The sequence below is a fragment of the Ictalurus punctatus genome, chromosome 9 (assembly GCF_001660625.3).
Source record: "Ictalurus punctatus breed USDA103 chromosome 9, Coco_2.0, whole genome shotgun sequence".
Taxonomy (NCBI): domain Eukaryota; kingdom Metazoa; phylum Chordata; class Actinopteri; order Siluriformes; family Ictaluridae; genus Ictalurus; species Ictalurus punctatus.
In genome coordinates, this window is record NC_030424.2 from 19,197,364 (window position 1) to 19,212,812 (window position 15,449).

General features: G+C 35.7%; 1 protein-coding gene across 5 annotated transcripts; it reads right to left on the reverse strand.

Moving 5' to 3' along the window:
* Positions 1 to 356: 356 nt before the first annotated feature.
* On the reverse strand, positions 357 to 15,435 carry LOC108270139 (transcriptional-regulating factor 1). 5 transcript variants are annotated; one of them, XM_047157744.2, is made up of 15 exons: positions 15,329 to 15,435; positions 8,010 to 9,383; positions 7,872 to 7,918; positions 7,627 to 7,768; positions 5,316 to 5,519; positions 4,246 to 4,540; positions 4,083 to 4,143; positions 3,826 to 3,962; positions 3,591 to 3,694; positions 3,418 to 3,493; positions 3,107 to 3,195; positions 2,873 to 2,986; positions 1,518 to 1,655; positions 1,107 to 1,291; positions 357 to 969 (listed from the first exon to the last, which is right to left on the reverse strand). In XM_047157744.2, the coding sequence occupies exons 2-15, from the start codon at positions 9,186 to 9,188 to the stop codon at positions 780 to 782; spliced, it is 2,961 nt and encodes a 986-aa protein (XP_047013700.1). In that variant the 5' UTR covers positions 9,189 to 9,383; positions 15,329 to 15,435; the 3' UTR covers positions 357 to 779. The 5 variants fall into 5 exon arrangements, with proteins under 5 accessions (XP_047013700.1, XP_047013702.1, XP_017332011.1 ...); XM_047157746.2 differs by lacking the exon at positions 15,329 to 15,435 and adding an exon at positions 13,595 to 13,807 and having other exon boundaries at positions 5,316 to 5,429; XM_017476522.3 differs by lacking the exon at positions 15,329 to 15,435 and adding an exon at positions 13,595 to 13,807.
* Between the last annotated feature and the right edge of the window lie 14 nt (positions 15,436 to 15,449).

A 15,449-nucleotide genomic window follows, 5' to 3' on the forward strand; every position in this document is an offset into this window, starting at 1 on the left:
AGTCTACTTAAAGCTGCAGTATCAAAAAAAAAAATTGGGGGTTAAAAATGAACAGAAATCAATTATTGAGCAAGTATGTAAAAAAAAAATAAAAAAATCTGTGTTCAAAACTGTCTCCTCACCTTATCCCGATTCACAACGGTAAGTTTATAATAGTAATTTATAATTTGAGCTGTCGGGTCGGATTTAGCAGGAAACGTGTTTGAGGTGATTTGTGTGGCCTTTGATATGACCGTGTCTTTGCGTCACACAGACCACATATTTGGGTGATGCACCATTCTCAGCTTAGCAGTTAGCTGAACCTGATGGCCAGATATTTCGATAGAAGGTGTGTGCACCTAAGAAACGGGAAACTGTTTTATAAAGCATTTACAATGTAGTTGTTTTATTTGTACAGTGCTTTTGGTCACACAAGACACTTTATACACTGCAAGACCTGACACAACAACAAGTCCTAGTATAATGACATTTGGCCAGTTGGGCCAGTTTTATCTATAGTGCATCTCTTTATGTTAATAAAGATATTCTGAGGACTAAAATAACTGATCCTTTGTTTACACCAACAAATGGCATCTCACTATTAATAAGCCTCATAGACATTTGTTTCATAAGATCTCTGAACAATCATATTTTGGACAGAATTTTGACACCTGACTCATTAAACATCAGTTCCACTTAGTTTGGTCCAGTTCAGCAGAGGTCACCATATTACTCTTTAAGATTCTGGCGCTGTAAGAGGCACTCTGCTTGTTGCAGTGTTTCTGCAATATATAATAGTTTTATGTCTCCATTATTGCTGCAAGAGAATGAGGAGTTAGGGGTAGTTGAAGTAGTCCAACAGTAGGGCTGGCAGGTGTCATTGTCTTGTTTTCCTGTTCAGGAAGGCTATGAAGCTGCCAAAACTGTGGATCGTCTGGTTGGCGATGAGTCTTCATGTGAGCATTGCGACTTTTCACCTTAAGAAACACTCTGTGAAAACATGGTTAAAAATGATAGACTGGTTTAATGACTGTGTCAGCCTGAAGGATATAAATAATACAGACCATGTAACTAACTAGGGAAAAAAATGTTCCATGTCAATTTCACTTGTCTCAACTGTATCTTACTTTCCACATTCAGTGCAGGGGAAGATGAGATTTGAGTCAGTGTCTCCACTTGTTGAACTGTTTGAAGGTGAGCTTTTTACAGAGCCTGGTGCAAAGTGCTGAGCTGATTTGGGTCTGTTATGTTCAGCTGGAGAATTACACAGCCCACCTATATTACTTTGGTTCCATTCATTCCCATTAAACATCTGATTTGAAAAAGAAACAAAAAATACATTACATATTAATACAACACATACAGACCTAATGTAAAATGTAGAAGAGCAATTAAAAACCAACGCAACAAAATCAACAGACAGGTTTCAGTTTCTAACAGGAAATATAACAAAGCCCCGGAAGCTTCACTGTAGAGGCAGATCAGGTCTTCGTGTGACCTTATCATTAGAATCTTGTTTACTGTAAAGATTAACTTACAGGCCCAGATCTGGGTACTTCACAAACTAATGCACCACTGACGTTGTCAGACAGTTCAGAAAATTCCAGCGCTACAGTTTTGTTCTTTGTTTCATGTGCAGGTTGTCTGGTGTTGCCTTCCTTCAAGTGACCCTTATTCTATAAGAGCAAATGGCACATTGTAATAATTATTAAGACCACAACTATGGACTAACAGTACAAGATGTAGCCCAATAGGTTCACAAGTTCTTACAATATAAAAGGAAAGTTACTGGCGCACATTTACAGCTTCAGTGCATGAAACAATTGTCCTAGTTACTTTAACAACATGTCAGTCTGTATAGGATTTCACAGTTTTTTTGTGATTGTTGCGGCCAAAAATTCTTGATTTTGCTGCAGCTTTTTTCAAAATTTGCAATGCAACTTGCAGTTTTTTTTTTGTGGAAAACTTGAATTGGTGAAATAGCAATTGCACAGAATTATTTTGCATGGCCTTGCAGCTGTTGCTACATGTACTTTTAGCTGTACTCATGTTCAACGCATGTGAATCAAAGAGGGCTTTGGCTGAATGTGCATTATGACGATATCACATTATGCATCTTGGCCCAAGTCAACAAAATTTTTTTTTTGGCAATTAAAAAAAAAATTTTTTTTTTGAAAAATTGCAGCGTTTACTTGATTTTGATTTTTGGTTGATAGGTGCTAAGAATAAAGCACATACTTACAGTGCTGTGAAAAAGTATTTGCACCATCCTGATTTCTTCTGTTTTTGTGTATATCTCATACTAAATAGATTTAGATATTCAAATGAAATACAACATGAAACAAAGGCAACCAGAGTAAACACACAATACAAAATACATATATTTAATATATTAATATTAAATATATTAAATATATAATATTATATATATATATATATATATATATATATATATATATATAATATTAAATATAAAACTTTTTTATATATAGAAAAACTTATCCAACACCTATCACCAATGTGAAAAACTAATTGCCCCCTTAAACTTAAAATCTTAAACTTAAAAGGTTGTGCCACCATTAGCAGCAATAATTGCAACCAAATGCTTTCGATAACTGGAGATCAGTCTTTCACTTATTCTCGGACTAGGATTTACTCCTATGCTTTAGATCATTGTCTTGCTGTATAATCCAGTTGCTTCAGTAAATAAGTTTATCACTTAAAAACTGTATTTTGTGGTTACTCAGGTTGCCTAGCTTAAATTTTGGTTTAATTTCTGAAAAAATTTAGTATGAGATATACACAAAAACAGAAGAAATCAGAAGAAATACTTTTTTCACAGCACTATAGAAACATGGGGAGTGTAAAAAGAGAGAAGACGTTGCTATCTCACCGTTTTCACTTGGCCTGGTGTTATTGGACCTGTGCTAAATCTCCTGCCCAGTCGAAGCTTCTCCTTCCATGTGTAGTAATACTCGACACACTGAGGTACTGACTTTGTCTTCACCTACCATTAAAGCACATCTCTTTACATCACTACACTAATTACAACACAGTCTGCACAATGAAAGACAATGCATGGCTAAATATTTTGTAGACTGTATTGTTTTTATCACAGAGTATTTACCATTTTCTGAATTAGGTAAAAATCTTTGTTGTGAATTAATAGGGCCTTGTTTAGTTGTCTCTTTTCTTGCAGAGTCCATTTATCTGATCCTAGATTATAGCATGAGGATCAAAAAGGGAATGACCATGATTAACCATTACCAAAACAAATATGTACAATGTTACTATGGATCTTATGAAATTATTATTGTTTATTAACATTATTTACTTAGTAATGTTTATAGAACATTATGAGGAGACGATAACTGACTACTACAAATTAACTACAGTACAAGTCCACATATTTCAGAAGACACAAATGCAGTCAAATACCAGCATAATGGTAATTTGTGTGACGGCTGGATACATGATTCAGTGCTGTCAGTGAGAGTAGTTTCTCCAGGGTTGTCTGAAAAATGATTTAAAAACCACATGCAAAATAGCAACATTTAATAAAGCTAGTCCTGAAAATAGTGCTTATATTTAAGTTAATCAGACGTTCTCACCATGATATCACCACTACACTCAAAAAGACAATGGAGAGTGTATTCTGTGTTCATCCCTCCTCCTGGAAGCACACTGGAGCATGCCATCTTCAGAAGATCATCCACTTGGATCAGGCAGAAGTGCAAATTGGCCATCAGAAAATCTTACAATTTATTTTGTAAAAGCAGCATTCCTACATTAATTAATTGCTCAGTGGAACATTCTTTACATTTACAGTGTCTTAATTGAGCTTACCTCTCTGCTGCTTCTCAGGGGTATCCAAATAACAGGGTGTCCACAGCAGGTTTGCCTTATGGATGTCCTCTGTCAATTTAGAGCGACTCTGAATATCTGGAATGTCTGCTTGAAAATCGCAACCAATATTGATCCGGCTGCAAAATATATTTTTTAAAAAACTAGTTTTAGCTTATGCTGCCATCTAGCAGTAATAGATCAATTGTTATTATTATTATTATTATTATTATTATTATTATTTTGTTGTTTCTACTTACGGTTTAATGCTACTTGATTTATCCAATGAATCTAATGTCGCATTGCAGTCATATTTTTCACCTGTGACACATTAAAAGCATTAAAGACACATGTTATCTTCCTTTTGTGTTTGTGTGTGTGTGTGTGTGTCTCAGTGACATAAATATCTAAGTGGACACTTACTGTCCTTGCACAAGTGAACTCGTGGAACATTCTGTGCTGCAGTGCACGGGTGCCCTGCATTAACACTACTGAAAAGGCCAGAGCCAGGACGTATAGGGCTGAGCATCGGTGGAGGAGTGTATGGAACGTCATCTCCACAGCTGCCTGGAGAACGCAGCTGGCTCTGGAAAAGCACCGGCCCTCTGGACTCGAGACCAGCGTCACATGGCGAAATTACAAGTGGCACCAGGCAGTGGCGATACCGCTTTTTCTCTTGCTTTGCTGCACACTCTCCAACTCCTACTGAACTCTTTGCCTAGAATGTTTGCATTTGCAAAATTTCGTTAATTAGCAATATTTCTGTACCTTTAAGGGTAATGGAGATGTTTTTTTAGATCACTCTGCTGACCCATACACTGAGATTAGGCTTCATTCATCAAGCTGGATATGAACTAATTAATGTGTAAATCATTCATAGGAGTTTACACAAAAAAATGGTATTAAGGAGATAATAACTAATATACACATTGATTGATCATCTTCAAATCTTATCATTTGCAATGAGCTATGGTCTGAGCTGAGGTAGTGCACATCGCAGAATTGATATTACTCAAAGCACATGATGCCTCTATGAGGCAATGGATATATAGAGACCGGTATAATTTATAAATGGATGGATGATACCGAATTCATCTCTGTCATTTCTCTTCATATTTTGGCCTTTTCTGGTGGTGACTCAGTTGGATATGCCGATTCAAAATGCTTTTTTGGCTGTTTAGTGGCTATTTTGCACTTTTTGCCCTGTGAACTTGTCCCTTTTATGTAGTTTTATAGGCGTCACCAACCACAAATCAGCTGTGACCTGTAAGCGCCCGGTAATTTACAGGTGATTGCCTTTTATCAACATACACACACCAATATGAAGAAAATCAGCATTTATGAAACTTTGTAAATCCGGCTTAATTTTTTAGTTCAATTTGACTTATGCAAACATTTACACACAACTATAATCAAAGATTGATAACTGAGGCCCATTATTTGAAAGATTGATGAATGATTTTTATAGGGAAATTGGGAGCAATGACACTCACACGTGAAGTGAGAACCTTTTGTCGCTGTGGACGACTCTCATCTGAGTCAGCCAAATCAGTATGTCTCAGGTGGTTATGAAAGTTATTTGGAAGCCTGGAGGGAACTGAGTAATCCTTTACAGGAACAGAGACAGGGAACACCATGGGATCAATTGGAATTGCTTCTTTAGATAGCTGAATTTGTTCATCAGTCTGTAATGAAACCTAAGAAAAAGAAATTTACAATAAGAACTAAATATGATTAAGTCTTACTTAATTATATTAACTTGAATTATATAAATTATATTATTTTAAAAACATTTTACGCTGAACCATTTATGAAGATATTTGGTTTATCCTGGGACCACAACAGTGCTCAGAATGCTTCACATAATACTATAGTTTTGAATGCTGTAATAGACCTAGTGCCAGTAGCATAGGTATGATGACCATTGTACAATGAGGAATTGGAGCCATTACATTTTAGTGATGCTGTGGGAAGAGTTGAGGAGTCAACTGCACATTTCTGATGTGTTAAACTTCACAATATGCATGCTGTTTGTTTTAATTGATAATACCAACATTAACGAAAAAAAGCTAAGTCTTGTAATTCTTGTGGTTTTTGGCATCTATGGCTGTTGCTGATGGACTGTAAAAAAAGATCTGTGGTTTGTCATCTGCCATGTCTAGTTGCTTCTTTCTGTGAAAGTAGGCGGTTCTTGGCCATATTTATTAATGAAATGTACCAGACTCTTAAGAACGGCTTTAAAAGATACAGTCAGGTCCAAAAGTATTTGGACAGTGATGCAGTTTTGGTCATTTTGCCTCTGTATACCACCACAATGGATTTAAAATGAAGCAATCAAGATGTGAATTAATTGAAGACTTTCAGATTTAATTCAAGGGGTTGAACAAAAACATTGCATTAACTGATTTCACCGGCTCAAAAGTAATTTGACAATTGACTGCTAAGCAGTTTAATGGCCAGTAGTGGTCAGTTTCACCGTTATTTCATGACAAATTAAAGAGATAAAAGGTCTGGAGTTGATTCCAAGTGTTGAATTTGCATTTGGTAGCGGTTCATGGGAACTCTCAATATGCGGTCTAAAGAGGCGTCGATGCAAGTGAAGGAGGCCATCATTAGGCTGAAAAAACAAAACAGACCTATCAGAGAGATAGCAGAAGCTTTATTTAAATCAACAATTTGGTACATTCTTAAAAAGAAGGAATGCACTGGTGAGCTCAGGCCTGGAAGACCATGGAAGACAACTAATATGGATTACAAGAATTCTTTTTTCATGTTGAAGAAAAACCCCTTCACAACAGATAACCAAGTCAAGAACACTCTGCAGGAGGTAGGTGTATTATCGTCAAGTCTACAATCAAGAGACACCTTAATGAATGTAAATACAGAAGGTTTACCTCAAGATGCAAACAACTCATAACACTTAAGAACAGAAAGGCCAGATTAGACTTTTCTAAAAAAAATAAAAACCTCTAAAAAAGCCTGCCTAGTTCTGATACAAGGTTAACTTATACCAGAATGATGGGAAGAGAAGAGTATGGAGAAGGAAAGGAAGGGCTCATGTTCCAAAGCATACCACATAATATGTCAAACATGCTGGAGGAACTGTGTCACTGGTGTTTATTGATGATGTGACTGCTGATAGAAGTAGCGGGATGAATTCTGAAGTGTACAGAACTATACTTTCTGTTCAGATTCAGTCAAATGCTGCAAAACTAAAAGGACAGAGCTTCACAGTACGGATGAATAATGACCCCAAAAGTACTGCAAAAGTAACTTAAGGGCTTCTTAAGGCAAGGAATTGAATGTTCTTAAATGGCTGAGTCAGTCACCTGACCTCAACCCAACTGAGCATGGTTTTCACTAACTGAAGACGGAAAGTCCCACAAACAAGCAGAAACTGAAGGCAGCTGTCATAAAGGCCTGGCAAAGAATCTCAAGGGAGGAAACACAGAATTTAGTGATGTCCACAGGATCCAGACTTCAGGCAGTCATTGACTGCATCAAAGTATTAAAAATAATACTATTATTTATAATTGTTAGTTTGTCCAGTTATTTTTGAGCCTGTGAAAATGGAGGGACTATATAAAAATGGCTGTAATTCCTAAAACGTTAATGTAATATTTTTGTTGAACCCTTGAATTAAAGTTTAAAGTGTACACTTTAATCACATCTTGATTGCTTCATTTCAAATCCATTGTGGTGGTGTACAGAGGCATAATTACCAAAATTGTGATACTGTCCAAATATTTATGGACCTGACTGTATGTCTTGATTATAATAGTAATCCAGTGTAAATGGTCTTACAGTTTTGAGTGTTGTGGGATGTGTCCTGAATCCGCCATGGGAACGCATGTGGCCATTAAGAGCTGGCAAGCTCTTAAACTCACGGAGGCATAAAATGCATTTCAGCTTTGTTTTTGCCCCTCCAGGTGTCAGTGCTTCAGTCCTAACAAAAATACACCCAAAATAAGCTAAAATCAAGACATGAAAACTTAAAATCCATTGCGAAATTATTTCATAATAAATTCCTAATAATGTGTATGTCCAACCTGTAGTAGGATAAAAGTTGGTCCTCTTGGCCATCTGATGAGCGCGTCTTATGGAAAGAAAGGCAGACACTGGTAAAAATTTGCCTCAATTTAATCATAACAGAACCATAGAGTTATTTTTTTTTTTTTATGCACTACCTGTCCACAAGGTGGTCTGTAAGAGTTAAGGTGATGAAATACTCCTCCTCTCAGAGCTGGTGACGGAGCAGTCTGATTGGCCCCTGACCCCACATTTTGATAATGGGAACTATAGAAATCCTCCTGTTTGTGGTGGTAGTTTAAATCCATATAAACCTCCTCCTTTAGATTGGAATATCCTGGCATGTCTACTGATCCCAAGTGATCTTCAAAAGAAGGATTTTGCTTAAAAGGGAATGAGTGTGATAGCTCATTTGTTTGCTGCTGCTGGTAGAGATTACTCTGGTGGGAAAGTGAGAGAAAATTTTGTGACCCCTGGAAATGGGAAGTTTGTAGACCAGCCTGGAAAACTGGTTGCTCAGATGTTTTATAGTCCTCAGTGTAGCTATCGGTTGGTGATCCAATGGACTCATGGCCCTCCTGAACATCTAGTGGTATTTGTTGCTTTTGCTGGGCTAATGAATAAGAAGCAAGCTGCTGCTGGTGGATTTGATTTCCATACGGTTGGAGAAGATACTGGCTCTGAGACTTATAGAAGGGTACCTTGTATAACGGCACTGAATTATTCTCTCTCAGCTGTGGTTTGTGATGTTGATATCCATAATATTGCTGGTGGCTTTGGTAGGGATTATGAGTCATATTTTGGCTGTCTATTGGATGATGCATTAGCTGATTATGGCACTGCTGTGAATGACTCTGCGTGGTTACAGGACTAAAGGGCTCACTATCTGACGCAGCTGAAGGTGTTCCTCTCTGGGGTGAAAGCAAAATCTCTGACACTTGATTGTCTTCTGAATTCTTTTCCCCTACACTGTTACCAAAAACAGTATTTGGGTTTTTTCCAGGAAAGGCCTTGGAAAATGAATCCAGTCCGTGTAAAGCTTCAGCAACATTAAAGGGGTAGACAAAATAGGAATTCATAGTCTCACTTAACATGGAAGATGCTGACTTCTCAAGCTGATTATGTTCCCAAGAACCTTCATCTTGTGATATTTCAAGTAGTGGAGAAAGCTCATTTTGTGGAGTGGTAGGGGATGGCATATACTTTTGGTTAACATGTGGAGACACTGGTGATGGTTGTAATGATGTTGTACTATGTATACCATAACCAGATCTTGTAAGAGTTAAGCTGTTACTGCCATTAGTTAGGTCATTAATCTCATATAGGTTCTCTGTCATATTGGAAATAGAGATCAGTCAATGATTCTAGCCTTTAATGTTCTTCTTTTTCTGGCCTTATAGAGCTAATTTAGCCAGACTATTTAATTGCACTGATTTTAACTGCATTTACTCAAGATGAAAAACAAATATTTCCACGATCATTTTCCAGGTATGTGTTGCATAAAAGCTGAATGTAGAAGAGCGGGTCATTCCCTATGGAAAGAAAAAAAACAAACAAACATTTCTGGGATGATATAAGAGGTTAATGTCAGTAAGATATATTATACAATTATAGGAGAAATATTAGCGAAACTTCATACTTTACATGAATGAACTTTATGCAAGCCCAAATCAAGACTCACATCCCTCAGGTGCAAAGTCCGAGTCAAATCGCAAGTCTTTAGACATGAACTTTGGTTAAGACTCAAATCCTTATCAGGAAGCATTTAATTTTACATATGTAAAACACTGCTATGTTATCGCTAGGACAATTGAAACACAATTTGTACAAGGTACAGCATCACCTCATAAAATTACATTAAACTTTAAACATTATATGTAACAAACGTAGAAAAATTATTCTACCCTCTCTGTTGAGGACATGTTTATTTAACATTTATGGAAGGAGTCTTGGGTGTCAATGCTTTATAATGGCCAGTAAGGTTTCTGCCATGGGAGAACCTTCAAGATAAAGAACTTTGAACTTTTTGGTTTCTTGAAGTGGCAAAGCTTACATCAACAGAGAGGATAATGGAGAGGCTGGCAAGGGAACTTTTCATAGCTGCCATTATAACCCCTGTCTTATACACTCTTCATTGCCTTCGAATAAAATATTGCATTGATTATAAAATACCACTAATGACCAATAAAGCACTGAATGGTCTCACATCACAGTACCTGGGTGAACTTCTGGTCTTTTATAATCGACACACCTGCTTTGATCAAAAGGTGAAGGTCCTTTGTTGGTATCTAGAATAATGAAATCTACACAAAGAACCACAGTTGTGGAACAGCCTTCCAATAAATGTTCGGGACTCACACACAGTCTCAATCTTTAAGTCTAGGCTAAAGAGTATTTGTTTTTTTCCAGGGTCAACTTTCCAGAGTATTTACTCTAGGTCAAGTCATGTCTAGAAGCATTCATGCACAAATCTGAGTCCCTAATTGAACACCATCTCTGCCCAAATAGTTTTACCAAAATGTTTTAAAATACAGCAAACCCAAACTTGTATGAGAGCTTGCAAGATAACCAAGCAAAACTAGATACATGAGAGGCAAACAATCTCTCAGGATGGTTGTATGACCCAATGGCCATCACAGTCAGTTACTCTGCCACCTAATAAAATGGTTATACATTAATAACGAGAAAATGGTATCTATCATGAATGCAGGTATGCTATCATGAATGCTCAACTAAAAAAACTGAAACATTGTAGTCTTTTCAGTCTTTCCAAAAATATATAAGAAATTATAATCTTACAACACAGATCAATCTGATTTGTCCACATGTAAAAAAAGAACGGCGTGTGTTCTGTATGTTGGTCTTTTTAGCGCCTTCATTTAAGTCACACCATGACTCAGTCCGAGACTTCCTCTCTCACCCACACTCAAGAATATGTATGTAATTTATACATGTACTATTCTATTACTTCCTGTCATGTGCATTGGTTTGAATAGTTAAATGACAGTTTGAGGTTTATCTACTTATGATATGTACAGTACTGTGCAAAAGTCTTACCTTAATTTTACCTTGATTTTTTAAAATACAAATTTTGTTATAGATGTTTATTTTATGACTTTATTGCATTAATGGAAATCATTTATGGCATTATTGAGTCAGTACAAAAACATTTTATATGTCCAAAAATGAGTTTTCCAACCTAAATGTTACAGAACAGTGTTTGTTTGTCAGTATAGAAAGCAACATATTGCATAATACACCACGTTTTAGCCAAAAAACATAATGAAGGCTGTTCAGTCTGCTTAAGAATGCCGGGAGATTCTCGAAAATGCATAACGTGTACCTGAGACTTCTGGTGCATTTTGTAAAGCAAAAAGTCGTCACACCAAAAAATATTGACTTTTATGTAGACACAATTAATTTAATTATTGTTGAAGGCATCTTTGCTTTACAGCATTTCTTGAAGTGTCTGATACTTTTGCAGAGTACTGTAGATTAAAAAAAATATATTTATGCATACATGCCTGTAAGCAAAAAAAGAGGGCAAGTATGTGTGTACATGTTACCTTGTGCCATTAATACAAAGATCACCAATAAACCTTTGAAATCCTGGCTGCATAAATCGACATTTTCTTTTAAAAAAATTAATTCTTATACAAATTGAGTTTTTAAAATAATAATATTTACAAATATATGTGGCTAATTTATTGATGCCACTAAAGAGGATTTTAAAGTATTGCTTAGTCATTTACTATTGGTCTAACATATTTAGTGTTTCCAAACTTTCTTATGCACTTCATTACGAACTACCATAACCAGAACTACAACAATTTCCCAGGATACTGTATAGTGACATTAGCAGTCTTTGTACTCGAAGTTATATGGCATAATTTAGATAAAGGAGAAAATATGGGAAAATTTATTTTAAAGTATTGTAAATAGTTGTGTTGCTAAGCCGATATGCGAATCAGATCAAACGTCAGTGTCAAATGGCTCGAGTGGCTTTGCGGTTTTGAGAGTTTCCATCCTTAGTTCACTCTGCTGTGTGACTAAGAGAATAGTGAATGTCAAAGACTTCAGCCACTTAGTGGAACAACTATAAGACCTTTCCATTTTACCTTGATTGCATATATGATACATAAAGAGCATATATTATATGATTAACAAGAAAGCATGACATATATAAATTTTGATACAGTCTATAATCTTTTTGCATCCCTCTCCAAATCTATACTGGCACATTCACTTCCTTAATCCAAAAATATCTAATCACTTGACTAACTTGCCAGTCACTAGTAGCTCATTTGTTGTCATTCAGTCAAAATTATGTTCAGTATGAAGTTGCTGTGTTCCATGCAATCAATTTTACATACATTTATGGTACATACAAGTAATTGATATTGATAACTGTTATAATAAAGTAAGTTATCAACAATGAGTTATTTATATGTGTTAACTGGCTATTTATTTTATAAGTTATACCTGATACAATGGTCTACTCTTGTCTACTCTTGCTTACTGTTATTAATTATTGTTATTAATGACTGTTATTAATTACTATGTAGTTACTACAATTCATAAATGCCTTGTATTAAAATATACTAAAGATACAGGATATACAGAATTAAGCGGTTGGACCACTACAAGCTTCCACAATGGCTTTAATGTACATTAGCATTGATTCTCCAAGTTTATATATACTGAAGAGTTTCTTTTAAAAGATATTCCCTGAATTGGTGTTTTGATGATGGTGGTGGAGAGGGCTATCCGCCATATCGGTTTCCCATAGGTGCATTGGGATCTGGTGAATGTGAAGACCATAGCGTATGATTTACATCATTACATCATACAACAGCATACTCATCAAACCATTCAGTGCGCCCCCATACCCTGCGAATAGGGACACTATCAGTGTCCAAGAGACTATTCCCATCAGGATAGAAGCATTTCATTACAGCATAAAGGTGAGAGAAGAACTTTGTACTGATTTGCAGTGACCCTTCACTCGAAGGGGACAAGTTGATTCAAATAAATGCAGCACTACACTCCTACAATCCTAGAACATAACAGCCATCAGTTTGTCTGTAAATTTATCATAGACATATCATGTTTAATAAAACGAAACTTAATTATATATATATATATATACATATATATATATATATGTATATATATATATATATATATATATATATATATATATATATATATATATATATATATATATATATATATATGAAAATCATAGCACCAGATTTAAATGCTGAAGCACAAGCTGTTCTGTTGATTTATGGCAACCCAGCACCTTACTGAGACACTTTATGTTATTGTTCCTTTAATTTGTCACCCTTCTGTACATTGAATATAATAACACACACACACACACACACACACACACATACACACACACAAACATGTGCATGCAATATTACTTAACAGTATATGTTGGTCAAGCTCGTTTAATTAATACCAGTATATAGCTACACACACCTCAGCTCATAGTAGTTTAAAATAGTTTAAAATTTTTTGTAGCTCTTCCAAATTAAACGGCTTCAATTACATATATTACAGTGACTAAACACTATAACCAAAAAAGAAGCATGCCCACTATATGCATATTACTCCATAATATTAATATCTAAATTGCAATGGTAATGGCTAATCAGAAACGTGTTAAATAATCACCATTTGTAAATGACTGGTTGAAGTGTACCACAGCAAAACGATCACTGACAAGTCTTACCTCTGCTCTCTTCTTTCAATAAGTTTGGTCCACTTTGTAAGCCAAGTCAGTAAAGGCAGAGACAAACACATCCAGCGCCGTCTACACACACATCATCTTAAAAAAGCAACCACTAAAAATTGATGTCGAGATGTTGGCCAAACAGAGGAAGTCAACATATGTACTGCTGAGTAAGGAATTCTATGTATCTCCTATAGTTCGTTCTATTTCTGACAGCTTGGGGGTGTGTGTGGTGGTGTTGGGGGGTGGGGGTGGGGGGGTGGTTAAGGAAGTTCAGGAAATGCAGTCTTTTTCTTTCTATGCTCTGAGGCTTCCTGAGCATAACCACAAACTATTTTCTCAACCTAAGTGTTGTGCTGTTCATTGCAAAACCCGCCTGTAGACCAGAGTTACGACAGTTGTGGACAAACTTCTGTTAATGTGCTTCAATTAAACTATACAAAAATCTGCATAATAAAAATATGCTTGTTAAGATTCCCTTGGTTGAAATGGGGAGAATAACTGATGTGTAAGACATAAACTTAAACAACGGCCTATATTAATTTCATCACATTCTGCATTTCAGTCATGTAATTGAGCATTTATGAAAAAATAATCATATATATATTAATATAGATAAATCATCATGAAGCAAAGCAAATTTAAATCTCGTAGCTTTTACAGAAGTAGTAATAGTAAGAGTAAGATCAAGAGGCCTTCATTCTTAATTTTTTTGTGACTGAACATGCTATTCATAAGGTAATAATGAACTTCTTACTCATTCCTCACATAATACCTCATGTGGTTTAGTAATTTAGTGAGTATGTATTGCTGAAGCAACACACATTATGGTAATTGCACCTGATAAACACAGCATATAATTGTACTATGTTCAATGATACTTTGTACTATGCTCAGTGATAGTGTATTATTTGTAAAGTTAATTTAAACCACACTAAATGAAAGGAAAAGGCTGTGCTTGAGATGGTCGTTCTTAAGACTACAGAGAATTTAGGGTTGTAATACTATGCTTCTTCAACTTCAGACTTAAAACTTACTTTCAGTGGTGAATTGCATATAATGGTACTTGTAAATACTTAGTGAAAGACTCAACTGTCAATTCATCTAAGGAAAAAAATTACAGATACTTTCAATAAATAACAGGTGCATAATGACCATGAGTAGCCTCCGGAAAGGTTTGTACATTTTTTCAAAAAAAAAAAAAAAAAAAAACATTTTCATAAGTATTCCTGTGTAACAGACTTTTCTCAAATTGTTACCTTTTATCTTTTTTGCTTAGGGAGTGGTTTTGGTCACCCAAATATTCACAAACTGGTATGAAATAAATCAATATTGTTTGCACCACATCATTACTCCACATGGTGGCATTGTAGCCCTTTTGTACAAAACGTTTGCAATAAAAGCCAAGTTAGAACTCTATCCAAGTACCAAAGAGGATTATTGCACTTTTAATTAACAATATAAGTGTATACCATTGATAAATCTAAATCTTGTTTATCAGGGTATTGGTTCTTCAATGTTCAGCTGAGTTGGTTTGTTGTTAGTTAGTTATCTGTCTGTAGTTTGAGACATTAACATCTCTCTGACATTACCTATTTGTTCCAAAGCCACACACTTTGATTCACTGGCAGAGGAACCAAGGTGAAAGCCCAGTAACTCAGCATAAAAGGGATTAAAGGAGACCCATAGATTGGTAGCCTGATTAAACTCTTAATCACAATGAATAATACATACCATAAGGCAAGTACAGACGGCATCTCTAACTACGAACGCACAATGAAGTAAAAAGCAGCTGCAAGGCAGAAACTGCACTTAAATAAGGAAGTTTATAAAGAAAGCGAGGGTGTGGCTTCTA

Excerpts from the sequence above, each read along its gene's own strand:
- LOC108270139 (XM_047157744.2), bottom strand. The coding sequence starts at position 9,188 with ATGACAGAGAACCTATATGAGATTAATGACCTAACTAATGGCAGTAAC. Across the intron at positions 5,520-7,626 it reads ATCCCACAACACTCAAAACT|GTTTCATTACAGACTGATGA; the intron begins GTAAGACCATTT and ends TCTTTTTCTTAG. Across the intron at positions 3,963-4,082 it reads AAATCAAGTAGCATTAAACC|CCGGATCAATATTGGTTGCG; the intron begins GTAAGTAGAAAC and ends TATATTTTGCAG.